We start from the raw sequence: 27,565 nt of genomic DNA, 5'->3' as shown, positions 1-27,565 counted from the left end.
TTTAACTAGAATAATCAGTTTTCTTCCTTTGGTACTGAAGAAGTCTTTCTGTATTGTTGTCTAAAAGCTTTCTTGTTTCTTTTTTCAACTTTAAATCTTAGACTCACCTGAAAGCAGTTTTTGTATAGGGTTTGAGGTGGGGATTAATTAATTTTTAAAAAATATGGATACCTAGTTCTCTCAGGAACAATTTTTTTCCATTTTTGAATTTTTTCCCCTTTTTAAAAATTGAAGTATAGTTGATTTACAATGTCTCAGGTATACAGCAAAGTGGTTCAGTTGTGTATATATGGATTTTCTACCTCATATTCTTTTCCATTATAGGTTATTACAAGATATATGTTGAATATAGTCCTCTGTGCTATATAGTAGGTCCTTATGATTTATCTGTCTTTTATATAGTAGTGTGTATCTGTTTATCCAAAATCCCTAATTGATCCCTCCCCCCTTTCCCCTTTGGTTTCTAAAAGTTTGTTTTCTATGTATGTGAGTCTTATTTTTGTTTTGTAAGTAAATTCCTTTGGATCATATTTTTTTAGATTCCACGTTTAAGTGATATCATATGGTATTTATCTTTCTCTGTCTGATTTCATTTAGTGTGATAATCTCTAGGTCCATCCATGTTGCTGCAGATGTCATTATTTCATTCTTTTTAATGCTAGGTAATATTCCATCATATACCACATCTTCTTTATCCAGTCATCTGTCTGTACACATTAGGTTGCTTCCATGTCTTGACTGTTGTAAATAGTGCTGCTGTGAACATTGGAGTGCGAGTATCTTTTTGATTTAAAGTTCTTGCCTTTTCTAGGTAGACATATGCTCAGGAGTGGGATTGCTGGATCATATGGTAGTTCTAATTTTGGTTTTTTGAGGAACCTCCATTTTCCATAGTGACTAAACCAATTTACATACCCACCAACAGTATAGGAGGGTTCCCTTTTATCCACACCTTTTCCAGTATTTACTATTTGTAGACTTTCTGATGATGGCCTTTCTGATCCATGGGAGGTAATACCTCATTTTGGTTTTGATTTGCATTTTTCTAATAGCAATGTTGAGCATGTTTTCATGTGCCTGTTGGCCATCTATTTGAGAAATGGAGAAATGTGTTTAGATCTCCTGCCTCTTTATTGATTGGATTGTGTGTGTGTGTGTGTGTGTGTGCGTGCGTGCTGTAGGAGCTGCTTATATATTTTGGAAATCAATCCCTTATTGGTTGTATTGTTTGCAAATATTCTTTCCCATTCTGAAGGCTATCTTTTTATTTTGTTTATGTTTTCCTTTGCTCTACAAAAGCTTGTAAATTTGATTGGGTCCCATTTGCTTATTTTTGCTTTTGTTTTCAATACTCTAGGAGTATTGAAAAAAATATTGCTGTGATTTATATCAAAGAGTGTTCTGCCTAAGTTTTCCTATAGGAGTTTTATAGTATCTGCTCTTACATTTAGGTCTTTAGTCCATTTTGAGTTTATTTTGTATATGGTGTTAGAGAATGGCCTGTTTTCATTCTCTTACATGTAGCTGTCCAGTTTGCCCAGCACCAGTTATTTAAGAGGCTGTCTTTTCTCCACTGTGTATTCTTGCCTTGTCATAGATAAATGACATAGTGTGGGTTTGGGTTTATTTCTGGGCTTTCTTTCCTGTTCCATTGATCTGTGTCCTAGCAACAGTTATTTTAAAAGATTACCTTTATGCACTGCTCAACAGTGCTACCTTATCATGAGATATCAAGAATCTCTGTGTTTTGTCTTTTTCTGGGTCTTGTTCTGTTTGATTGGTCTTGAAGTCAGTACTTGAAATATTGTTGTTTTATAATAAGTCTTCATATTTTTAAAAGAGTATTGGCTGCTTAGTTCCAAATACCTTTTAGAATCAACTTGTCAAGTTCCTAACCTTTTGATTCTGACAGGGATTGCATTGAATCTTTGAGTCTTTTTTAATCTGACATCTTTACATTATGAGGCTTCTACCTTATGACCATATGGTGTAACTGTTTGTTCACCAACGTTTCTATCACGTTTTATAATTTCCTCTGTAGATTCATCTAATGTTAGATTTATTGTCACAACTTCATATATTTTAGCAAAACACTAATGTTAATAATATGGTTAAAATTTTATTTCTGAAACATAATGTTCTGTATAAAGATTTTTGTAGAAGTCTTCTATTTCTAGTATGCGAAAATTTTCTCCCTTATTCTGTTTTTGTCATGAATTTTATTGATGTTTTAAAAAAATAATATCTGGCAGTTTATTAAAAAGTGGAGCATACTGAACAACAAACTATCTTACACCTTTCAGGAAGGAAAACCAATAAATTTGAAAAGACATCATCCACTGAATTTGGACACAACACCTCTACTCAAGAGAAACATTTGTACAGTCCAGGTCTTTATTTTTACACCCATCAGGCCATGAATTCACAGGGAATGGGCTCCAACAGTTCAGGTTCCTTTCCATTGGTCCTCATAAAGTGTGCTTCTCTGGGTGGAGCAGGCTGGCGCTTCAGCTGAACCTAAGTCCCTTTCTCTTTGGCTTCCTTCTTTTTCTGATCATTTTCCTTCATGCATTTCAGGAAGCTATCTTGGCTCTGAGTACTTAATATGCTTGATATGCACATTAGTTCTCTTGTCAAGAATCTTGCTCTTGTTTGTTTACAGTGATGCCAACAGCATGCTGGGTAACATTGTAGACTCTCCCAGTTTTGCCATGGTAACATTTGTGGGGCATTCCTTTTTGAACAGTACCCATTCCCTTGATATCTACAATATCACCCTTCCTGTAGATTCGCATGTATGTGGCCAAAGGAACAACTCCGTGTTTTCTGAAAGGCCTGGAGAACACGTAGCGGGTACCCTGCCTCTTTCCCTTTGTGTTGATCATTTTGGCAAATCAGCCTGAGGGGCCGGGGGAGAGATGGGAGGCGGGAGCCACGCGCTGGCCTTTACCTTGCAAATTTTACCGATATTAAATCAGCCTTGAATTCTATGGATAAATGCAACTTGAGCCTGTTATATTATCTTTTTTATACATTGTTAGATTCTATCTTTATCAATGTTCGAAATTAAGACCAATGTATAATTTTCCTTCCTTCCTTATGTTCTACAGGGTTTAGGTATCAGAGTTTTGCTACTATTATACAATGAGCTGAGCTGAAGAAGTTTCCTTTTTTCTATTCTTTGTAAGAGATTAATTAACTTTGTAATTATTTCTTCCCTAAATGATTGCTGGGAACTTACCAGTGAAGCTGTATGGGCCTGGAGTGTTTTATATAGGAAGATTTTTGACTATTCATTCAATTTCTTTAGTGACTACTAATCAATGCAGATTTTCTGTTTCTTAAGTCAGTTTATTGAATTACATTTTTCTAAGAATTTAGCCATTTTGACTAAATTTTCAAATTCTTGACATAGATTAATTCATAATAGTTTATCTGTTTTTTTCAACTTTTGATTTCCAATCAATTAAAAAATTTTTGTTTTTTTTTTTTACTTTACAATATTGTATTGGTTTATCTTTTTAATATCTGAAGATCAATAGTAATATCCCCCTTTTATATGTGATATTGATTAGTTGTGCCTTTTCTATTTTGAGATGTGTTGTATGAAAATAGTATAAACTGCAGTTATTTGTGTCAACTAAGTATTATTAATCCTAAAATATCAACACAAAATTATTAGATATATATCATGAATATTACAGTTGTGATAGTTCATCATATTTTTATTTGACAGTACAATATGTGATCTATAGACAGTCTTTGCATTTTAGCTACGAATCATACAATTGAAAAGGTAGAATAGGGTCACAGAAACCAAGAAAGAAGAGAGTTTCAAGATGAAAGGGATAGCCAGTAGTGTCTAGGAAAGTTCAAGGAGAGGGCAGATGGCAAGTCTTAGATTTGACAGAAATAGGTCTTATTAACAGTGGTCAACCTCTTAGTGTCATTTAAGATTTATGACCTTAAGTTAATTTCTTAAAACAGTTTTGGTTTCAGAATCTACAAGGCATTGGAGGTAAAGTTTCAGAAGCCTTAGCTAAAGAAATTGCAACTGTGGGTTTTGGTTTTTTTTTTTTTTCCACTTCTTTAAGTTATTACTTTAAGCTCAAGGGTAAATTCACTAGCAGGGAATTTGGGGAGCTTTTGTTCTTACATTCATGCCGTAGATATCATGGCCTAAATCCAAAATTTTAGTGCTTTCATTTTCTACGAATTCTGAATTACCTTTTATATAAAAACCTGATTTTTTTTTAACATGATGTTTTTCTGATTTTGCTCACTTGTAATATGTCTTTAAATTGTGGCTCTATATTGAGGTCTCCTGAAAAGCAGTATAGAAGCTCGTGAAAGTATTGATGTTGGTATTATGCGTCACATCTGTGGAAATTCTGTTTAAATTTAACACTGAAGATTATTTTTATCTTTTTCTTTTGTTACAGGAACTTGTGGCCCTGAAGCCCGGTAAAGCTGCAGAGCTGGTTGCTACTCACTTTTCTGAACAGATCGAAACAGTCATTAAGAAACTTCAGGTAAATTCTGTAGAGCATCTAGTGGAGAGACAGTTACTGAGTACCCACCTAAGAAATGTTTATTGTGATGGCTTCTTCCGTTCATTGTTGCCTTTTAGTAGCAGTTTCTACATATGGTGTGTGTGCATGTCCATGCTTAGAAGCAATTCTGTGATAATCTGAGTCTAGAAATGAGGGAATTTATCTTTGTGCATAGTGAATATTACCGTCACAGAAACATTTTTGGAAAAATAACCTGTACTTACTCTAAAATCGTAATCCACAGAGAGTCCTCCCCACCGCTCCAACTCTAATCTTTTTCTATAGTGACTATGACCATATTCTCTTCGGAGTTCATGTTATTTGTTTAGATTTCTATCATGCTCCTATTGGGCGAATGCCGTCTATTTAGAACTTTTTTTGGGGAAAAATCTTAGCTAGAATACAGCTGTTTTAATGCTGAATACTGAGATGCTCAGTTTGAAGTACTGTCTAATGGACCAGCATTCCATTTGTCACTACTGTGGTAGTGCTATTAGTGAGTTTTGCTCACTACCATTGTGGCCACAAGTGATAGAGGTAGAGAGTAGGACAGTGACAGGGGCAGGTAGCACAACCGAGTCCTCAAGTGGTAATAGTAGTAGAAGTTAGGTGTGCAAGAAGGGGGAGGCAGCTGGCATGAGTGATAAAGGTATGGATTTCATTTCATTTCATTCATTCATATTCACACTACATACTACTGTGGCCCCACTCTGTACCACAGTATCGTAGGCTCTGGGGGGACACTAATAAGAATATAGTCTTTTTCTTAATTTTTCGTGTGGAATAGAGAAGCACTTATATAACCACAGTATAGTGTTATAAGCTCTACACCAGACATACATAGAAAGTGCTGTAGGAACAAGAGGAGAGAATGAGGACTGTGTGAGCAAGTCAGACAAGTGTTCCCAGATACGCCCAAACTGGGTCTTGAATAATTGGTGTCAGTTTTCCAGGCAGAGAATTGAAAAGGGCATTCTAAATAAAGGGCTCTGGGTAAGGCATGAAGCAGCATTCGTATTCAGAGAATGATGTGGTGAAGACGATGGTGGAAGAAGCATTAGATTAATCTGTAAAAGGTATATTGGAAGGAAGGAATTAAATGTATAGAGACTGGAAAATAAGAGTTTGGGGGATGATAATGGACAGTCATATATATAATGCTAAGAAATTATGCTATATCTTCTGTGTGCTGGAGACAGAGGAGTGATACCAGTAGATTCATTTGATGGAATATTAACTCTGTGTGTGGAGAATGGGCTGGCAAAGAGAGCAAATAGAGGTGAGACCAGTGGGAAGGCAAAAGGTCTTGGCAAGAAATGGTTAGGACAGGATGAAAGCAGTGCCAGTGGAGAGGACAAGTGTAAGATACATTTGTGAAATAAAATGTGAGGGGCTTGGAAATTAGTTGAATGTGATGGGTAGAGTAAAAAAATGACTCCTGGGTCTATAGGGTTGGTTGTCCAGTATGATGAGGTCCATTAACTCAAGATAAGGAGTCATCTGTTAATTCAGTGAATATATCTTTTGGCTGTGAGCCAAAAGAAAGAAGAGAAAAGTCACTCAGTCGGGTCTGACTCTGTGACCCCATGGGCTATACAGTCCATGGAATTCTTCAGGCCAGAATACTGGAGTGGCTAGCCTTTCCCTTCTCCAGGAGATCTTCCCAACCCATGGATCGAACCCAGGTCTCTTGCATTGTAGGCGAATTCTTTTTCAGCTGAGCCACAAGGGAGGCCATAGGCCAAAAGCACATTGATAAAATGATAAGGATATAAAAACATATACAGTTGACTCTTGAACAATGCAGGGGTTAGGGGTGCCAATCCCAATGCAGGCAAAAGTCCCTATATAACTTTCGACTAACTACTGATAGCCTACTGTTGGCTGGGAATCTTACCAGTAACAGAAACCTTCAGTTAACACGTGCTTTGTATATTATATGTATTATATACTGTATTCTTAGAATAGGTGAGCTAGAGAAAGGAAAATGTTATTAAGAAAATCTTAAGGAAGAGAAAATACATTTACAGTACTGAACAAAATTTATCAATACTGTTGTATATTTACAAGATGAATCATCCATCAGCACTCATATCAATATGTCTTATAAAAGCACTGTATATGTTATATGTATTATTAAACTATGACATCATGCAGTATTGTTGTTGTTCAGTCACTCAGTCGTATCCGACTCTTTGTGACCCCATGGACTGCAGCACACCAGGCTTAACTTGTTGTAGTTTGCTGTCTCTTCTGTAGTTGATTGTATTGGAAAGTTAATGAGCTTTTTTGGTGGTGGTTGCTATTTGAGCCTCACCTAGGTTAACTGTCTCACAGTTGGCCATTGTCACAGGGAGAACCAGGTGAGGCAGGGTGAACCCATCTGTGCAGCCAGAACAGGTCAGAGCACTTGCTCTGGACCCATTCCAAGGGTCTTCATGCTGAGAACTGTTACAGGATTTGTCTCAGCAGAGGGCTTTTTTTGGCAAGGATTGAGGGGTAAAACAATGTATTTATGTTTTTCTTCTGCACTCAGAATTGAATATGTGACAATGATTAGAATTACTGAGAAGAACTGACCTCCAAAGGATTCTTCAGCATTTCTTAGACCTGCACAGAGAGCTTACTAGAAGTAAAACATACGCATGCACGCTTTTTAAAGGGATGTTGTAAAATTCTTTATCACAGCATAATTGGAAGAGTTTGTTAATATTTAATTGTATTCTTTATTTTTCTGTTCAGAACCAGGTTTTGCTTTTCAAGTTTTTGAGAAGCCTTCTTGACCCAAGGTATGTTTATAAAATTTAGTTTTTCATGATACATGGATGAAAAACCAGAGGAAATGAATTGAGTTTAAGAAACTGACTCATGATATCCAGATGGTACAGTCAGCTCTTGATTTTTAATATTAGCAGGAGTACTGGTTACAGAGATTATTCTAAATACATGATTGAAAATTGATTACATCTTGAAGGTATATTTTCCTTCCCATTTGAATGTGAACCTACGTGGTAAGTTGTCATCGATGTAAAGAAAATAATGAAGGCATGCCATTAGGACATGTTTCAGGAAGAATTTGATGACCATCTAGCTTCCCCTGCTTCTGGTAGCATCACTCCTCTTGATTCCTTATTCTACACTGTAGATTGACAGCTTTACTTTTCAAAGTAAATAACCTAGTTCCCAGCCCACCTTTAAATGTATTACTTTTTAAACTTTCATTTGAAATGTTTAGTTTTAAATAACTTTCTGGAGGTGTGGGAAAGGAAAGTTTAAATGTTTATTTAAGTGCTCCTGTAATACTCATCAAATAAAAACTAAACCAAGGAGATGATGAGATTAGTAATGGGTCTGTAAGCAAAGCAGCTCTGTATGTGAGATCTTAATGTCTTCCTGCCCTGGTGGCTCAGACAGTAAAATCTGCATGCAATGCAGGAGACCTGGCTTTGATCCCTGGGTCAGGAAGGTCCCCTGGAGAAGTGAATGGCTGCCCACTCCAGTATTCTTGCCAGGCTATAGTCCATGGGCAAAGAATCGGTCATGACTGAGCAACTAACAGTTTTAAGACAGTCACTCTTAACTAGAATTTTGTGTCAGAATCACCTAAGAAACTTTTAAAAATATAGGTGCCTGAGCCCAACCCCACAGAATTATCATGATGTACATCTGGAGTTAAGTATCACTGACTTGAATGTAATGTTCTAGGGTGACATAGCTTTCACATGCCTTGTAATGTACACTAGCCACTGAAAACAGTCGTATACTTACTTTAGAGATTCAGTTCAGTTCAGTCGCTCAGTCGTATCCGACTCTTTGTGACCCCATGAACCGCAGCACGCCAGGCCTCCCTGTCCATCACCAACTCCCGGAGTTCACTCAGACTCATGTCCATCGAGTCAGTGATGCCATCCAGCCATTTGATCCTCTGTCATCCCCTTCTCATGCCCTCAGTCTTTCCCAGCATCAAGGTCTTTTCAAATGAGTCAGCTCTTTGCATTAGGTGGCCAAAGTATATTATTATAAAAATATAAAATTTTGGTTATTCTAGTATTCTCTGCCTATTTAAATCCAAAATACCAGGAATTTTGTAGATTGTAAAAATTCTTTGAAATTTTTATCATTTAAACCTTAACCAGATTATGCTTCTTTAAATTGAGTCATACAGATGTGCGGATGTTGAGAAAAGCAGTCTGACTACATACCCTCCTGAGCTCCAGTTCAATACCTTTTCAAAGTATCTGTGTTTTAATTCCCTGGTTGCAGAAATTACTGAGGCTCAACATCTTTTTTTAATTTGTATGAGTCATTTTTTCTTCCTTCAGATCCAGTTTGGGCCCTAGCCCACTGCTGGAATTAACTGATGGAGATGCCTTAGAATTATGATTAGGGGTAGGAGGGAAGGAAGAGAGCTGGTAGAAGGATGGGGCTGAGGGTGGAGCTGAGAAGAAGGGATAGGGGGCCAAGGAGGACTGAGCTAAGTGGAAGAGGAAGGAGGTGCCCAGTCCTTTCTCTAGATCCCATGTACCTTTTTTCCCCAGAGCAGAATTCCTTCTATCCCACCAGTATCAGGTCCATTCTCTTAAGACCTGACTCCTCTTCCCCTTGAGTAATTTATTTTAACTGAGTCCTTGTTCTCCAACCATCCTATCTGGAGATACTCAAGCTGGAAGGACAGAGAAGTTCAGCTTTGTACTTGGCCTTTTCTCATAGGTAGCAAAGTATAAAGGACGATGGTGATGAAATCTTAATTTTTAAAAAAAGTATTAAAAAAATATTAGGTATAGTATCAGTATAGTCATTTGCTCTGCTATTGCTCTGATATTTAATTTAGTTAAACTTCACAGTAATAAAAATGGCAAATCACAAGAGTATTAGAGGTCTTCCATGAAAAGTCCTGCTTTATTATTACCTATACCTAGACTGTAAATATGTCATAAGGTAAGATCCTTTATAACATATGAGCGACTGAACTGAAGATCCTTTAGGAGTTCTATGACAATTGTTTTGTTCACTAGCAAACCACAAATAATTTTACATTTACTCAGTATATCCCTGGTGGCTCCATGGTAAAGAATCTGCCTGCCAATGTAGGAGACACAAGTTCAATTCCCAAGTTGGGAAAATCCCCTGGAAAAGGAAATAGCAACCCACTCCAGTATTGTTGCCTGGGAAATCCCATAGACAGAGGAGCCTGGCAGGCTATCGTCCATGAGGTTACAAAAGAATCGGACGCCACTTAGCGACTAAACAATAGCAGTATATTTTATCTCCCTAAATAGCTCCCAACCCAGGATAATTAACTCTAAGTTAACTTTTCACACACTCCTTCCTTGTCACATCAATTCAGCTCTGAGGCTCTGTCTCACCTACTTCAGAGAGGAGCAGTGCACACACAGTCCTTTCGCTTTCCTCTCCCCACAAAGCCACATGACCTGGAATGTCCTCACTTTTGATAACAGCCAGGTTGCCAGCTTTACTTTAGCCTAGAGAAATTAAGAGTTGACAGAGATTCTCCTCTTGACCAAACTTTATTCAGACTCCTCTGAGCCCTCTGCTCCACTAGGTCTGACCTTGAGCTTCCATCCCTGTTTTTGTGAAGTGTATTTTGAAGAATCCTGCTATGTCAGCTTAGCCAGAATCCTCACCGTCAGTATCTGGTCACCCTTGATATCTGTCCAAATTTCTTGTTCCCTACCACCCACCTAGGAAATATCTGATCATCCTGGCCTGCTTTCAGCAAGTATTCTGTTAGGTCAGTTTGTCAAAGAATTATCCTATCCTCTTAGTAATTTTCTATCCATGGACTGCCCCCTACCCCATGGCTATAAATCTCCACTTCTTGTATTTGAGTTGAGCCCAGCCTCTCTCCCTTACTGCGACACCCCATTGTATTCCTTATGCCTATCATGATAGTCCCAATAAAGTCTACCTTACTGTTTTAACAAGTGTCATGGGTAATTTTTTCTTTAACAGAAAAAGACTGAAAACTTCAGCTCCACCTTTAAAAAGAGCATACTTTCCTACTGATCCACCATATCCAAGATGCCAAAGACCTAGTGTTCTGCTTTGAGAGTCCCAACCCAGAACCCATTACACTTCATCCTCTTACTTTATGTCTTACCTAGGAGGCAGGCATCAATTTTGATTATGCTGTAAATTTATTTTAAATTTGATGTTTGGCATTTCAGTACAATCATTTTTATATAAACAGTATTTTAAATGATAGTATCTCAACTAACCCATAAAAGCCTGTTTGATTCACAATGTTAATCTATAATACCAGTGAGAGTAGGAAAAACTGTTTTCCTTCTACCTTTCTAGGTTCTAGGCAGGTTAAGTGTTATGCCCAAGTCGCAAAATCTCCCAACAACCACCCAGGAACCGATATCCGATGCAAAAGCAAGACAGTTTTTTATTACCAAGCTCCAGCTGGGGCTCCCACCGTTACTGACGCAGCGGCTATAGGGAGGAGCCCCGGGTTGTGGATTACATTGCTTCTATAGGGAGTATACATGGAAAAAAGGGATTTCTAGGTAGGGGGACGTCTGATTGGTCACTTTCTTTCGAAGGGTTGTGTGTTGGTTCTTGATTGGTCCCTATTGTCTAGGTAGACCACAAGTTCCTGAGTGTTAAGTCAGGAGATTTTGGTTTGGGATCCGGTTGGCTCGTGGGTGGTGGGGTGAGGTCAGGGGATTTCCAAAGGCTCTTTTCCCGGAACCTTACAAAATGGAGTTTTTCTTTTAACGAAATGGAATAGCTTAGGTCCTTCATAAGAAGGGAAAAGCATACAAATTTATTGAGTGTTTTATGTGATATGGAAAGCACTTAAACCTGAGCATTTTATGCTAGGTTTGACGAAAAGTAGAAAGTCATGGACACATGTACTGGGACTGAAGGATATGAGCTAAGGGTAATAAACTGAGGGAAACTTAGCAAGACATGTTTGTTTGGATTCCTCTCAGTGTCTCTCTATCTTCAGAGATGAGGAAGCTCCTTCCCTCTAGGAAGAGAGAGAATACCTTTCACAAGTAGTAAGTCAGTATTAGTCACTCACTCATGTCTGACTCTTTGTGACCCCATAGACTGTAGCCCACCAGGCTCCTCTGTCCATGGAATTCTCCAGGCAAGAATACCGGAGTGGGTTACCATTTCCTTCTCCACCCTTTCATAAGGTAGTCTTATGATCTGCTTCACGGGAGAAGGGGAAGGCCAGAGAGTCCATCAATATGCCAACATGCTATATTTTGGGAAAGTGTGTCCTGAACCCCATCACTGATAATATGTACATTGAATTCTGGATTGAGGGGAAGGAAGGTTAGGAAGGTTGAGTTCAGAGTAAGTAAGGAGGCATTGCTTCCGGAGCCTGCCTTACACCAAGTTCTGAATTATAGTTTGTCTTGGGTGCCCTCTGAACTCTGCCTCCTCCCACTCTGTCCCCTTCTTTCAAGGGGTGCAGGGTGTACACACTTCAAGCTCTCCACTTTATAAGCACATTCAGAAATACAGTATTGATCTTAGGTAAAATCCAAGATTAACTTCTTCCATGCCCCAATCAAAACACTCAAAACTCTTGCCAGTTGCTTGTCAATTTCTGTATCATGTGACACTTTTACAGTGAGAATGTACAGTTACCATATGAATACAGTGAAGTATACACAACTTTGAAAAAGCCCTTTTTCAATGCCAGTTGACCTCAAGGTAGTATGGACTAGTTTACGTTGATCTCTGAATGATTTCCCATCCCAGTTTAGCCTTTGTAAATGAATATGCTGTTGACAGATCTGAAGTAAAGGATTAGAATCTTTGCAGGTACTGGGAAAACTGAAGTGGGAACCAAGGGGAGTGTAGAAAAAGGGGTTTAGGGTCAAAAGAACATCAAGAGGAGGTAGACTGGTTCTGCTCAGCAGTTCTCCCTGGCAGACAACTTCAGACTATTTTTGCCTTTGATTCTTCTCTTTCTGTTCTTCTTAAGCAGTAAGGCTTTTTTTTTTTTTTTTAAACATCCAGGTTTTTCCTCTCATGAAGCTCCTATTGTGGCATTCTGGAAAGTAGAGAAAATGAAAGAGTTATTTTGAGATGGGGACTGCTTGTATATATGTGTCAAATCAGAATATTGCTTTTTTTCTCCCCAAAACCCTCATTCTTCTGTGTGTGTGTGTGTAGTTTATGCATATTTGATTTAACATTTACTTGTATTTATTGAGTACTTAAAGCAAGAATTTATTATTTCATTATTTTGTCAACAGCATTTTTTAGGGAACCAGTAATCTAGTTGAATTCTCACATGTATTTCTCTATTTTCTTTATCCAATGTCTTTAAGTTACCTTTGCTCTGTAAATAATGTCCTTTGTAGAATTAATTGACCTACAAAGATAATGGTGGCATTTGTATATAGAAAGATTAGATAGTTTTGAAGGGAGGGAGGTTAATCCTCCAGAAGCAAATTATTTGCCTGAATTGAGGCCAGCAGCCTGGGAGAGAAAGGATTTGCATCCTCTTCCAATTTCCTTCTTTTGAGACAGCTGCTACATGAAACTCTACCCCACCCCTACTCCCCATGTGCATTCCTGCTGGCCAGGAATTCTTACCGCAGTTCTGATATGTTTACATCCAGGTGCAGGTCCTTTGTACAGGGGGGACGCTTGAAGGACAATGCAAAAGGACACTGGTAGTTTTTGTGGGGCTATGAGCTTCATAAGGAATGAAGAGAATGTACAAGTGTGTTTATATTTACAGTATTTTCCTCAGTACAGTTTTCTTGGTAATGTCAATTTTAGCCTTTGTTAACAATATTCTGGATGCCTCTGAAATATGTGGTATGATTTTCTTGTAGAAAAAAAAAAAACAACATGAAACATCACATTGTGTTTCTAAGTCTTTAATCAAAATAAAATAAAAATTGAACATTGCTAAGGAAATGAGTGTCTTTGCTAAGGAACAAAAACATAGATTATGGAAATGGTTATACATTGATTTAACTTGTATCTGTCACTGTTTCTCTGGATAATTTTGAAGGGATACTTTAAGATACTGACACAGTGTTGAAATATCATATTTCAAAGTTAAAAAGAAAAGAATATTATATATCTTCATGAACTTTAACATATAAAAATGCATTCCTGCTTCAGTGAGTGTGTACTTGGCCAGATTCACCATCAGATACTCTGTCTCTGGTTAGTATTTTTGCCAGCAACTCAAATTCAATCTTCTAAATCCTTACACATCATCATCTCCTAATCTCCTTTCAGGTAACTAAATGAATGGATGGATGGGTAGACAGATAGATAGCTGACATTCAATTATATCTTTATTCCTTAATAATTCTTTATAGTGAGATTGCTGTCTGCTAAGCGACATGTGAGAGATTGAAGTAGCTCAAAATTATACTGTTTTTTCAATCTCAGTGTGTTCCTCTTCCTTTATTTTCTTTCTTAGCAAATGGCAGTATCCACACATTTATTTCATTTAAAAACTTACTGAGTAACTACAGCATACTAAGCACTGTGACAGGCATGGGAGATAAAATGGTGAATAAGATGGGACCCTGGCTTCAGAGGCAATTGTAGTGTAAGCATCTTAAATAAAATACTAGGTGCGGTGATGCGTTTAACTTTTCTTCACCGGTCCTCTGCATCTTTTCAGCCCTACTACACAGAATAAGTTAATCATCAAAATGTACTTCTTGGCTATCTCTTACATGTGAGTCCTCCTCTGGTCCCCCTCCACTCCCCTCCTTCATGCCTTCAATATCTCTCTCCTGGTCTCTGTTGATGGTCTCGTAATCAGCCCTCTTAATTTTTCTACTTCTATTTTCAAACAGCCAAATAATGATAATGTTCTGTTTCCCTTTCTCAAAGTTCTTTTAGCTTCTGTTATGCAGGGTAAAATCCTGGATTTATGGTATAAAAGACCCTTCTTAATTTTATTTAGGAGTATCGGTTCAACTTAATTTTCTTCCATTCTGCCATTTCTCTTTTCCCCTTTGTTCCTCAGTAGTATTGAACTATCTGTTCATGGGATACACTGCACAGGGTTGTTCTGCCTGCCCTTTCAATATGTGTTCCTTCCTTTTAGTCCACTTTCTTTCCTTTCATAGTTTCAGTTCAGTTTAGTCGCTCAGTCGTGTCCGACTCTTTGCAACCCCATGAATTGCAGCACGCCTTTAACCTATATGTATTAAGCACTCTAAGGTTATACATGTGCTTTGCTCCAGTGAGTCCATTTTGAAAATATATTCTAAGAAAATACCATAAGAAAAAAGTAGTTAATATTAAATTATCCCTGTCAGCATACTTATAGTGAAAAAAACTGTCTAAGAAAGTAGATGAGGGAAGCAGCTGTCTAAATGGTAAGATATATAAACATAATTGAATACCAAGTTGGCAAACATGGCAGTGTGAATGTTTGAATAATATTAAACTGGAAAATATATAACAATAAATGTTACACACGCATGCTGTTGGTGTGTATGAATAAATGATAATTGGGTGATGTGTGGTGTAGATAGCTTCATGCTTACCATATTCATTGCCCCCATAGATTGCTTATTGTTGTTTTGTCACTGAGTCACATCCAGCTCTTTTGTGACCCCATGGACTATAGCTCACCAGGCTCCTCTGTCCTTAAGACTTCTCAGGCAAGAATACTGGAGTGGGTTGCCATTTCCATGATAAAAGTTTAGATGGGTAAGTTAATAATAAAAATGAGGGCAATTGTTAGGAGTTTGGAATGAATGGTCTGCTCTTTGCTTTTAGAATTTGTGACACAATGAAGTTTCATGTGATTGCTACATACTAAAGTTTCAAAAACGTTGCTTGTTTTATATTTAAAGAAAACGTCCCAGATACCCATATTTTTCTGTTTACAATGAAAAGGACACATATTAAGTAGTTTTTGGCTTTTAAAAAATCCTACCCTTTCTTCTGTTTTATTTATACTACTATTTTTTCATCACCTTTGTTTTTTCTTTTTTGTTTGTTTTCTTTTCCTTTATGCCTCCTCTGACTTATTGAGCATTTTATATATGATTCCATTTTTCTTCTCTTAGTATATTAATTATAGTTCTTAAAAATTTTTCTAGTAGTTATCTTTTGATTTTTGAATATACATTTATAACTAATTCCAAGTTCAACTGTAACACTGTAGTACTTCATGGGTAGATAACATTCATAATTTCTTATTCCTGTGTCTTATAATATTAATGTCATTCATTTCACTTATTTATAAACTATAATCACTGAACACATTGTTACTATTATTCTTTTGACACTATTACCTGTTACGATAATTAAGAATAAGAAAATAAAATTTCTACTTTACCTTCATTTATTCCTTTCCCAGTGCTCTTCCTTTTTTTATGTAGATCCACATTTCTGACCTGCATCATTTTTGTTCTTTCTGAAGAACTAACATTATTTGAAAGGCAAGTTTACTGACAATGTATTCCCTTAACTTTTGTCTGAGAAAGTATTAATACGTCTTCACTTTTGAGAGATAATTTTACTGAATATGGAATTCTAGGTTAGTATTTTTCTTTCAACACTGGAAATATTTCCCTCCAGTCTCTTCTTGCTTTCATGGTTTATGAAGAGAAGTCTGATATAATTCTTATCCTAGCTTCTCTGTATGTGAAGCTGTCTTCATCACCCCCCTCCCACTCTGCTGGCTTCCTTCTGGGTTTTTTTCTTTTGTCTTTGGTGTTCCGCAGTTTCGACATAATATGCCTAAGTGTAGATTTTCTGGAGCTTCCCTGATAGCTCAGTTGGTAAAGAATCCACCTGCAATGCAGGAGACCCTGGTTCAATTCCTGGGTCAGGAAGATCCGCTGGAGAAGGGATAGACTACCCACTCCAGTATTCTTGGGCTTCCCTTGTGGCTCAGCTGGTAAAGAATCTGCCTGCAATGTGGGAGACCTAGATTCGATTCCTGGGTTGGGAAGATCCCCTGGAGAAGGGAAGGGCTACCCACTCCAGTAGATTTTTGCTATTTTTCCTGCTTGGTTCTGTCTGAGCTTCCTAGATATGTGGTTTGGTATCTTTCATTAATTTGAGGAAATTCTCAGTCATTATTGCTTCAAATATTTATTCTGAACTTTTCCTCCTTTTTTAATCCTTATCATATTGCCACCTTGTATATATTATACCAGGTGTATTTGTCCCATAGTTCTTGGATATTCTGTTTGATTTCCCAGCCCCATGCCCAGTCTTTTTGCTCTTTGTGTTACAGTTTTGAAAGTTTCTGTTGACCTATCTTGAAGTTCAGTGATTCTTTCCTCAGCTGTGTGCAGACTATTGATGTACCCATCAAAGACATTCTTCATTTCTTTTAATGTTTTTTCTTTTTAGCATTTTCTTTTGATTCTTTCTTAGTGTTACCATTTCTCTGCTTACTTTACCCAAATGTTCTTATATGTTGTCAGTTTTTCCCTTAGATCCCTTAGCATATTAATCATGGTTGTGTTAGATTCCTGTCTGGTAATTCCAGCATCTCTGCCATATTTGAGTGTGATTCTGATGCTTGCAAAGTTGCTTCAAACCATCTCTTTGTGTGTTTTAATATGTCCTATACTTTTGTTGTTGAAAGCTAGACATAATGTAGATTGTAAAAGGACTAGAAGTAAGTAGGCCTTTGGTATGAGTTTTTATGTTTATCTGGGAGGAATATGCCCTGGAGTATGAAGTGGCAACTCACTCCAGTATTCTTGCCTGGAAAAAGCCGTGGACAGAGGAGTCTGGTGGGCTACAGTCCATGGGGTTGCAGAGAGTTGGACACAACTGAGCACACACATGCACACAGCACGCAGGACTTCTGCTAAAGTGAGGTCTGAGATGTGTGGTTCTTTCTTTGCATGTCCCTGTTATTTAGAAGCACTGCTGATGTGGCAGTGAGGTATGACAGTGATGGGAAGAAGCATTCTGTTGTCCTGTGATGAACTTTTAGTCTTTTCATGAGGCAGTGCCTCTGTGACCTTTCCAAGTATCTCTTGGCCCCCAACCCCGCTTTAAGTGAGACAAGAAGGCTAGAGGGTGCTGGAGTTGGGCATTTCCCTTTCCCCACATGAAAGGCTAGAGCAGGCTGGAATTGGGCGTTTCTTGGCTTAGTTACTTTGGCTACCTGATGCGAAGAGCCAGCTCATTGTAAAAGACCCTGATGCTGGGAAGAATTGAAGGCAAAAGGAGAAGAAGGCGGCAGAGAATTAGATGGTTAGGTAGTATCACTGACTCAATAGATGTGAATTTGAGCAAACTCTAGAAGATAGTGAAGGACAAGGAAGCATGGTATGCTGCAGTACATAGGGTTGCAGAGAATTGGACACGACTTAGTGACTGAACAACAGCAGCTTAGTTATACTCTGGGAAAAGCCCAGTTGGTTTGGAGCTAATGTAATAGTAGGGCAGGTATATTAGATCTGTCAGGGCTTTCTTAATAAAGCACCACAAACTGTATGGCTTAAACGACAATTTATCACCCCAGTTCTGGAGGCTTGAAGCCCATGATGAGTTTTGGCAGGTTGGGTGCCTTCTGAGGGCTGTGAGAAGGAATCTGTTCACTGCCTTGTCTCTAGCTTCTGCTGATTTGCTGGCAGCCTTTGGCATTCCTTAACCAGTAGAAGCATCACCCAGTCTTCAGCTTTCACCTAGCATTCTCGCTTGGTGTATGTTTGTGTCTAGATTTCCTCTTCTTTGAAGGACACTAATTGTATTGGACTAGAGGCCCACCCTACTCCAGTATAACCTCATGCTAACTTGACTAATTACATATGCAAAGATTTTATTTTCAAGTAAGGTCACCTTGTGAGGAACTGGGAATTAGGACTTCAACACCCAAATTTGGGGGTGTCTATTTCAGTCCCTACAGCAAGCCTTGTTAAGAAGGACAAAGTGCTCCAGTTGTATTTCAAAGTGGCCACATTTCCCCTACCTCTGCTGAAGCATGATGGGATTTTTCTCCAGTCCTCACAGTGAATCTGGCGATCCTGCTGGAGGTAAAACTAACAGAAGTATGAGAACTCCCTGACAAGACATAGCCCCTCTGGAATTTTTAACTGAATTTGGTCCTCACTGAACCTCCAGTGTGTTGTCAATTACAGTTTAGGTTTTCCTGCCCCAGTCCTGCCCAGCAGCAGTGGTCTCTGCTTCTGGGCTTCTGCTCCAGCTAGCTATGATACTTTGTATCCACCTCTCTCAAAGTTGAGGGGTGGCAGTTTGCTCTGTGACCTCCTTTCTCAGATGGATCCAAAAAGAGCTGTTGATTTTCAGTTTGTTCAACTTTTTTTCCTGTGAGGATGGAATTGATAACTTTTAAGCTCACTTCATGGGAAATAGATGGGGAAACCATGGAAACAGTGTCAGACTTTATTTTGGGGGGCTCCAAAATCACTGCAGATGGTGATTGCAGCCATGAAATTAAAAGACGCTTACTCCTTGGAAGGAAAGTTATGACCAACCTAGATATCATATTCAAAAGCAGAGACATTACTTTGCCAACAAAGGTCCGTCTAGTCAAGGCTATGGTTTTTCCAGTGGTCATGTATGGATGTGAGAGTTGGACTGTGAAGAAAGCTGAGGGCTGAAGAATTGATGCTTTTCAACTGTGGTGTTGGAGAAGACTCTTGAGAGTCCCTTGGACTGCAAGGAGATCCAACCAGTCCATTCTAAAGGAGATCAGTCCTAGGTGTTCTTTGGAAGGACTGATGCTGAAGCTGAAACTCCAGTACTTTGGCCACCTCATGTGAAGAGTTGACTCATTGGAAAAGACTCTGATGCTGGGAGAGGTTGAGGGCAGGAAGAGAAGGGGACGACAGAGGATGAGATCGCTGGATGGCATCACCAACTTGATGGACATGAGTTTGGGTGAACTCTGGGAGTTGGTGATGGACAGGGAGGCCTGGTATGCTGCAATTCATAGGATTGTAAAGAGTCAGAAATGACTGAGCGACTGAACTGAACTGAAGCTCTTTGCATGCTAGACTAGAGACCAGAAATATTTGTCCTTTTTATGGTCAGAATTACGTATATATATCATAATAGATTTATAATAGTCTGACCCACTGTCTGTTTAAAGACTGTCTCTGTGGTGGTGTCATAGAACTGCCTTTTTTCTATCTGTTCTAATTCCATCTATCCTTTGGGAGAGAAAATGGTTCAAGTTTCCCATGCAAAACTGAAAGTGTATCAAATTATATTATACTGAGATGCCAGGACCTGCAGTTTTTCACTCTTTAATCTACTTGGGCCACATTAAGGCAGTCTTTTCTAGTAGGGTCAGTAGCAGATATTAGTGATACCGAGAGCTTTGCATTAGAAAAATACACTTGCTGTTACCTGCGTGATTATTATTATTATTACTATTATCATGGTAGAAAAAAATTGTTTTAGCTAACCTGTTTTTATTTGAAGTCTGTACAGCATTACATTGATTCAGTTATTGTTTATAGTTGATCAGGTTATACAGCTAAGTTTTTTTTTCTATCCATAAAATCATTAGGCTTATAAAATCTATTCTTCCTGCTTATGCAGGCGATCACTCAAAACAATACACCTTTTTCCTATGAGTATCAGATAAGTAACAAAAATTCTATTGAGATTTGGAAGAGGACATTTTGACACTTGATTGTTAGAGTAAGGAAATGGAAAGCAATCCTGTCCGCTAAAGATCTGTCTTCAATCTGCTATTACATTGATTTGATGTGGCAGCATCTTTGCTGTTAGCCTGTCTCCTTTGGACTGTGCTTCATAAAAGTGTATATAAGATTGCAGCTGTTCCTCTCTGAGGAATACCGGCTGCTCTGCACATCATGCAGGGTCAGCATGGAGAGTGGAGAGACCGAGTACTGGCTTCCTTCTTGCCAGAGGACAGGTTTCCATCTAGGCAGTCACCTGTCCCGTTTGTGGAACATTATTGTTGATTATGTTACAGTTTCGTGCAAATTGTAGGTATTGTCTTTGCTACCTATAATTAACACATTTAAAGCATTTTTTCAGGCAAATTGGCAAACTCAGGTTTTTGTTTAATTTGCACAGGAGTCCACTATGGAATTTTTAATATGGGATAAATGTGGAAAGCTGAGACTTCAGCTTCCTGGCTTTATGAAGTGACTTGATTTGAATAAAAACTATATGGAAAATAATCTTCTCTGCTCTAATGGGTTGTGAGTCATTATTTGCATTCTCAGTCCAAAGGTACTGAGTAGTCATCAGTATGACACCACCTCCAAGGGCTGGATATATGGAAATGAGCAAAGAGTTCAGACAGGATTTAGGCTAAGCTGAGGTGGCCCACAGTTGTCAAAGCAACTCACTAAAGGTGACTGTGAAGTAGTCTTTCTCAGAGATCTAGAAAAGCAGTCTAGACTGGCCTGTTTTTGTGCAGCTTTTAGAATGAAGGGGAAGGACTAGGTAAGACTTTTTTATTCTTGCAAAATATTCATTTTCTTTGTCAAATATTTTGAAATCAGAAATTTGAATATTAGAATCATTTTTAAGTTATGCTTTTCAAAACTGACATATAGTTTATCCTTCCCAGAAATAGCCAATTATACTAGATTATACTTTTAATTGATTTTCACAGACTGAGTGAATATTTTCTCCAACCTGAATTTTGGAGTGTGTTTGTGTGTGTGTGCATGCTTCAAATGACATACGTATACTCTATTTTAAAGCTGACTAAAGAAAGCCTTGTGTCAGTCTTATAAAATTCTCCCTTTATATGTATTTAAATGTCTATATCATGTGAGTCAATTCTGTCATTAAAATAGAAATTCCCTAAAGAGTAGATAAAGTCTAGGTCTAAAATACATAATTTTGACAGCCATTAAAATTAGGAATGAGTATTTGGCAAAGGAGGTAGCTGATAAAAGACATAATAGAAATATGCTTGAGAAATGGATATAGCAAATTGCTTTTATGTGTAAGACTGATAAGCAGCAGTCAGAAATGGATGTAAATTTGTTAATGCTACAATTTACTTATTAAAGTTTTGATTACGTTGATTTTCCTGATCATTTCCCAGCAGACACATTATTTCCCTCAAAAACGAATGCATCAAAATCTATTCATTTGGGTGATTTGCTTGGTTTGATGCATATTCACATCTTCAATACTTGTAAAGGGTTTTGTGAATAAATGTTCTGGAAAGAATTAAGTACTGTGGTTTATCGGCAGGTGCTTATGTCTGATTTTAATCTGCTCCATAGTCTTGCATTTGTAAGACATATTACCAGAAGTCTGACATAGGTATAATATTAGCACCACCTACTGCAGATGGTGATTGCAGCCATGAAATTAAAAGATGCTTACTCCTTGGAAGGAAAGTTATGACCAACCTAGATAGCATATTCAAAAGCAGAGACATTACTTTGCCAACAAAGGTCCGTCTAGTCAAGGCTATGGTTTTTCCAGTGGTCATGTATGGATGTGAGAGTTGGACTGTGAAGAAAGCTGAGGGCTGAAGAATTGATGCTTTTCAACTGTGGTGTTGGAGAAGACTCTTGAGAGTCCCTTGGACTGCAAGGAGATCCAACCAGTCCATCCTAAAGGAGATCAGTCCTGGGTTTTCTTTGGAAGGACTGATGCTGAAGCTGAAACTCCAATACTCCGGCCACATGATGCAAAGAGTTTCTGACTCATTGGAAAAGACCCTGATGCCGGGAGGGAGGGATTGGGGGCAGGAGGAGAAGGGGACGACAGAGGATGAGATGACTGGATGGCATCACCGACTCAATGGACATGAGTTTGGGTGAACTCCAGGAGTTGGTGATAGACAGGGAGGCCTGGCGTGCTGTGATTGACGGGTCACAAGGAGTCGGACACGACTGAGCAACTGAACTGAACTGTGTATAAACATATGGAAAGTACATGGACTCACCTTAATGTCAAGAATTGGTTTGCATTCCCTTTCTCTTTTACCTAATTGTGTTCTATTGAGACACAACTTTGATTCTACAAAGAGAACTGTCATTCCCCTGAGTGTGCCATCTTCATCTCCTATTTTCTCCATGTAGAACTTTCTGACAGGACTTAGTCCTAGCTACATCTCACTTTACGGCCCTAGTCCTTGTAATTTTCACTCCTCTAGTCTACATTTTGGGTCCATCTGTTTGAAGACAGTCCAGTGTACTGTTTAGTTCATCAGTTCGGTTTAATTCAGTGTGCGTTTACCGAGCATCTGTTATTTTGTGACAGTACTGTGCCAATGCTGGGGAAACGGTGATGAATGCAGCACCGTCTTTGGTTTCAGAATTTATTGTATAGTTGGGACAGACACTTAGTTTTCAAGTTATGTGATCAGAACTCAGGTGGTGGTCTACATAGGGAATAGGCAGTCATTTAACAAAATCCTGCCTTAAAGGCAGTTGTGAAATAAAGAAGGAGGAAAACTTGATCTTTGGGATTTACAGCCTATTTGAGGAGATACTGAATTAGCCTCAGCATGTATTGATATCTCCAAGTAGCAGAATTTAGTGAGATCCTTGCCCAACCTCTGGTCAGGACTGAGGGTCATAAAGGTCTTTATTTGGAAAAGATTTTCTATTCTAAATATAATTCCTATTCTGTAACTGCAGGGTCTTGTTAATAAAAATAGGAGTGCTATGTACCACCATATAGAATACTTATAACCCCTAGATCATTCTCGAGTCCAGATATTCCTGCCTATGGTTGTTGGTGTGCTGCACCTGGGTTACAGTTGTGTTTAAAGACTGCTTCCCTTAAATCTTGAGGGGCACCTCTTAGGGTACACAGAGTACCTTGTAATCAGTGTGATTTCTGATGGGCCAGATAAATATGGTCATTTTCTATGTGCCATTATGAGAAAAAACTAGAAGTGTTGATTTAGACCATTAACCTTTCTGGCTGTCTCTCTGTCCCCCCGCCCCCCCCCCCCCCCCCCCCCCCGTTTAACGATTTATTTATTTTTTATTTGATTTTAATGAAGTACAGTTGATTTAAAGTGTTATGGTAATATCTTCTGTATGGAAAAGGGAGTCAGTTATACATATACATATTCTTTTTCATATTCTTTTCCATTATGGTTTGGCACAGGATATTGAATATAGGTTCCTGTGCTACACAGTAGGATCTTGTTGCTTATCCATTCTGTATATGGGTTTGCATCGGCTAATCCTAAACTCCCGTTCCATCCCACCGGTAGTCCCTTCCTCCACCTTGGCAACCACAAGTGTGTTCTCTGTATCTGAATCTGGTTTTGTTTCATAGATATGTTGATTTGTGTTGTATTTTAGATTCTGCATATAAGTGATAGCATGCAATATTGATTTGTGTTGTATTTTAGATTCTGCATATAAATGATAGCATGCAATATTTATTTTCTCCTTCTGACTTAATTCAATTAGTATGTTCTCTAGGTCAATCCATGTTGGTACAAATAGCATTAATTCCTTTTGATGGCTGAGTAATATTCCGTGTGTGTGTGTGTACACCATTTGTTTTTTATCCATTCATCTGATGGACATTTAGGTTGTTTTCATGTCTTGAATATTGTGAATAGTGCATGTATCTTTTTGAATTAGAGTTTTCTTTTCTCTGGTTAAGAGTGGGGTTGCTAGGGCATATGGGAACTATTTTTAGTTTTTTTGAGTAACTTCCATACTGTTTTCCATAGTGGCTGCACCAGTTTACATTCTAACCAACAGTGTAAGAGGGTTCCCTTTTTTTCACACCCTCTCTAGCATTTGTTATTTGTAGACTTTTTAGTGATAGCCTTTCTGATTGGTGTGAGGTGATACGTCATTGTCATTTTAACTTGCATTTCTTTGATAATTAGTGATGTTGAGCATCTTTTCGTGTGCCTTTTGAACATCTGTATGTCTTTGGAGAAGTTTCTGTTTAGGTTTTCCTGTCCATTTTTTGATTGGATTTTTGTTGTTGTTGTTGAGTTGTAGAAGCTGTTTGTATATTTTGAAAATTAAGCCCCTGTGCCATCGTTCACATATACTTTCTCCCATTCCATAGGTTGTCTTTTTGTTTTGTTTATATTTCATTTGCTGTGCAAAAGCTTGTAATTGGCTTATGTACCATTTGCTTGTTTTTATTTCTGTTGTCTTGGGAGGCTGACCTAAGAAAACATTGCTATAATTTATGTCAGAGAATTTTTTGCCTATGATCTTTTCTAGGAGTTCTATGGTGTCTTGTTTTATAAATAAGTCTTTGAGCAATTTTGAGCTCATGTGTATGCATAGTGTGAGGGTATGCTCTAACTTCTTTGATCTATATGCAGCTGTTCAACTTTTCCAGCACCACCTGCTGAAGAGATTGTCTTTTCTCCATTTTATATTCTTGCCTCCTTTGTCAAAGATTAATTGACCATAGGTGTGTGGGTTTATTTCTGGGATCTCTATTCTGTTTCATTGGTCCATATATCTGTTTTTGGGCCAGTATCACACTGTTTAATCATAACTGTAGCTTTGTAATCAAAGCTTTGTCTGAAGTCTGGAAGGGTTATGTCTCCTGTTTTTCTTCTTTTTCCTCAAGACTGCTATGGCAATTCTGGGTCTTTTATGGTTCCATATAAATTTTAGGATATTTGTTCTCGTTCTGTGAAAAATGGGTAATTTGATAGCAATCACATTAAATCAGTAGATTGCTTTGGGTAGTATTGCCTTTTTAACAGGATTCTTCCAACCCAAGAGCATGGGATATCTTTCCTTTTCTTTGAATCATCTTTAGTTTCCTTTATTAATGTTTTGTAGTTCTTAGCATGAAAGTCTTTTACCTCCTGAGAGAGGTTTATTCTTAAATTTTTTTTGGATGCAATTTCAAAAGGTGTTTTTTTAAATATATATATTCCCTTTCTGCTATTTGACTATTAGTATAAAGAAATGTCAGATTTCTGTTTGTTAATCTTGTATCCTGCTACATTGCTGAATTCATTTATCAGTTCTAGTAGTTTTTGTGTGGAGTCTTTAAGGTTTTCTATATATAGTATCACATCATCTGTGTATAATGATAATTTAACCTCTTCCCTACCAATTTGAATACCCTTTTATTTCTTGTCTGACTGCTGTGGCAGGGATTCCAATATGATCTTGAAGAGAATTAGTGAGAGGCATCTTTGTCTGGTTCCAGATTTTAGTGTGAAGGCTTTCAGCATTTCACTGTTGAATATTATATTGGCTGTGGGTTTTATGTTGAGCTGTTATAAACAGCTTTTATGTTGAGCTATGTTCCCTCTATATCCATCTTTGTAAGGGTTTTTTTTAAGAATCATGAATGGATGTTGAATTTTATCAAATGCTTTTTCTGTGTCTGTTGAGATCATCGTATAGTTTCTGCCCTTTCTCTTGTTGATGTGATGTATCACATTGATTAGTCTGCATATGGTGAACCATCTTTGTGACACTGCATTGAATCCAGCTTGGTCATGGTGTATGACCTTTTTTCTGTGTTGTTAGATTCAGTTTGCTAATATTTTGTTGAGAATTTCTGCATCTATATTTATCAAAGGTATTGACCTGTAATTTTCTTTTCTTGGTAGTGTGTCTTTGTCTAGTTTTGGTATTAGGGTGACAGTGGCTTCATTAAACGTCTCTGGGAGTATTCCTTCCTCTTTGGTTCTTTTGGAAGAGTTTGAGAAGGATCTGTGTAAGTTCTTTGTATATTTAGTAGAATTCTCCTATGAAGCCATCTGGTTCTGGACTTTTTTTTTGGTAGGGATTTTTTTTTTTTTTTTTTTAATTACAGATTCTATTTCATTTCTAGAGATTGGTCTATTCAGACCATTAGCCTTTCTTTAGAAGGTTAGTTTTCCAAGTCATTTTTGTATCTTCTTAACCCTGTTCCAGTTCTTTATATCCAGAGCCTTGGTTGAGGAATTCTGAAGAAAAGACAAACTCCCAGAAAAACTGACTTATTTTGAGGGTAGAGAGAAAATGATTCTTAGATCTCCAATGAGCAGCAGTTGATTTTTCTAAATATTTCCAGTAGTCTCCACCATGATAAAACTAATCCTTGACCTCCACAGCTTTTGTGTAGGCATTATAATAAATAGCAGGCTTTGAGAATGGCTGACATTCCAGGCAAATGAACCATAAATTTAATATATCTTACTCTTCATCCACTTGCTTGTTTTCACAACAGCCAAATAATTAGCTGTTGCTGCATTGTGCAAGATGCTGTTGCAGGCTTTCAGAATTCACTAGTGAGAAGATACCTGGTGGCTGCCCTCACAGAATTTATAGTCTTTTACGGAAGATAGATAATTAAAGAAGTGATTACAACATGATGTGATTGGTACTATAAGGGAAGTAGAGTAGGGACAGTTGTTGAGACTGGAAGATGGCTTATTGTATATAGTCATTCATGGATCAAATTATTCAAACTAAACTGTGTCATCTTTGGGTTTTTTTTGAGCAATAATAGAACTTTGTGTGTGATTTAGATGAGCCCACACTGAATCTCATTTCCATAATTATTTAAGGTGAATTGAGAAGCATTGTGATTTAGAATGTCTCTATCATATATAATTCACCTTAATAACCTAAGTAACATTAAGACTTTTAACTCACAGTTTTACCTGACCGAAAGGTAGTCTTGGTTTTAAGGTAACGTTTTGTGTTGTTGTTGTTCAGTCACTGAGTTGTGTCCAATTCTTTGCAAAACCACGCACTTGTAGACCATCAGGCTCCTCTGTCCATGGTATTTCACAGGCAAGAAAACTGGAGTGGGTTCCATTTCCTTCTCCACGGAATCTTCCCCACCCAGGGATCAAACTTGCGTATCCTACATTGGTAGGCGGATTCTTCACCACTGAGCCACCTGGGAAACTTAGCATGCTTTTTATTTGTAGCCTTAATTACAGATATGATTAAATAATGCTACTCTCTTGCCTTTTCTGTTTTCAGGGAAGGTATTCATGTAAATCAAGAATTGCTGCAGATATCTCCCTGTATCATAGAGCAGTTCATTGAGCTCTTGTGTCAGTTCAGCCCAAACCACGTTATTGAGACGCTGCAAGTCCTTGAGTGCTACCGCCTAGAAGAAACTATTCAGGTAAG

General features: G+C 37.9%; 1 protein-coding gene and 1 pseudogene across 4 annotated transcripts in view; one reads left to right on the top strand and one right to left on the bottom strand.

Annotated features, from left to right (window-relative positions):
- The window catches only part of VPS8 (VPS8 subunit of CORVET complex), a 302,450-nt gene that overhangs the window by 156,563 nt on the left and 118,322 nt on the right, over positions 1-27,565 (top strand). For all 4 annotated transcript variants that reach the window (XM_052647321.1, XM_052647322.1, XM_052647320.1 and 1 more), the window contains 3 exons: positions 4,443-4,532; positions 7,296-7,342; positions 27,413-27,560. In XM_052647321.1, the coding sequence (XP_052503281.1) occupies positions 4,443-4,532; positions 7,296-7,342; positions 27,413-27,560 (285 nt within the window). The remainder of the gene's footprint in view (positions 1-4,442; positions 4,533-7,295; positions 7,343-27,412; positions 27,561-27,565) is intronic.
- On the bottom strand, positions 2,410-2,885 carry LOC128054747 (60S ribosomal protein L21-like; annotated as a pseudogene).

The sequence above is a fragment of the Budorcas taxicolor genome, chromosome 1, assembly GCF_023091745.1.
Source record: "Budorcas taxicolor isolate Tak-1 chromosome 1, Takin1.1, whole genome shotgun sequence".
In the NCBI taxonomy this organism is placed as follows: Eukaryota; Metazoa; Chordata; class Mammalia; order Artiodactyla; family Bovidae; genus Budorcas; species Budorcas taxicolor.
The sequence above is the reverse complement of the archived record's forward strand: the minus strand, read 5'-3'. Positions and strand labels throughout refer to the sequence as shown.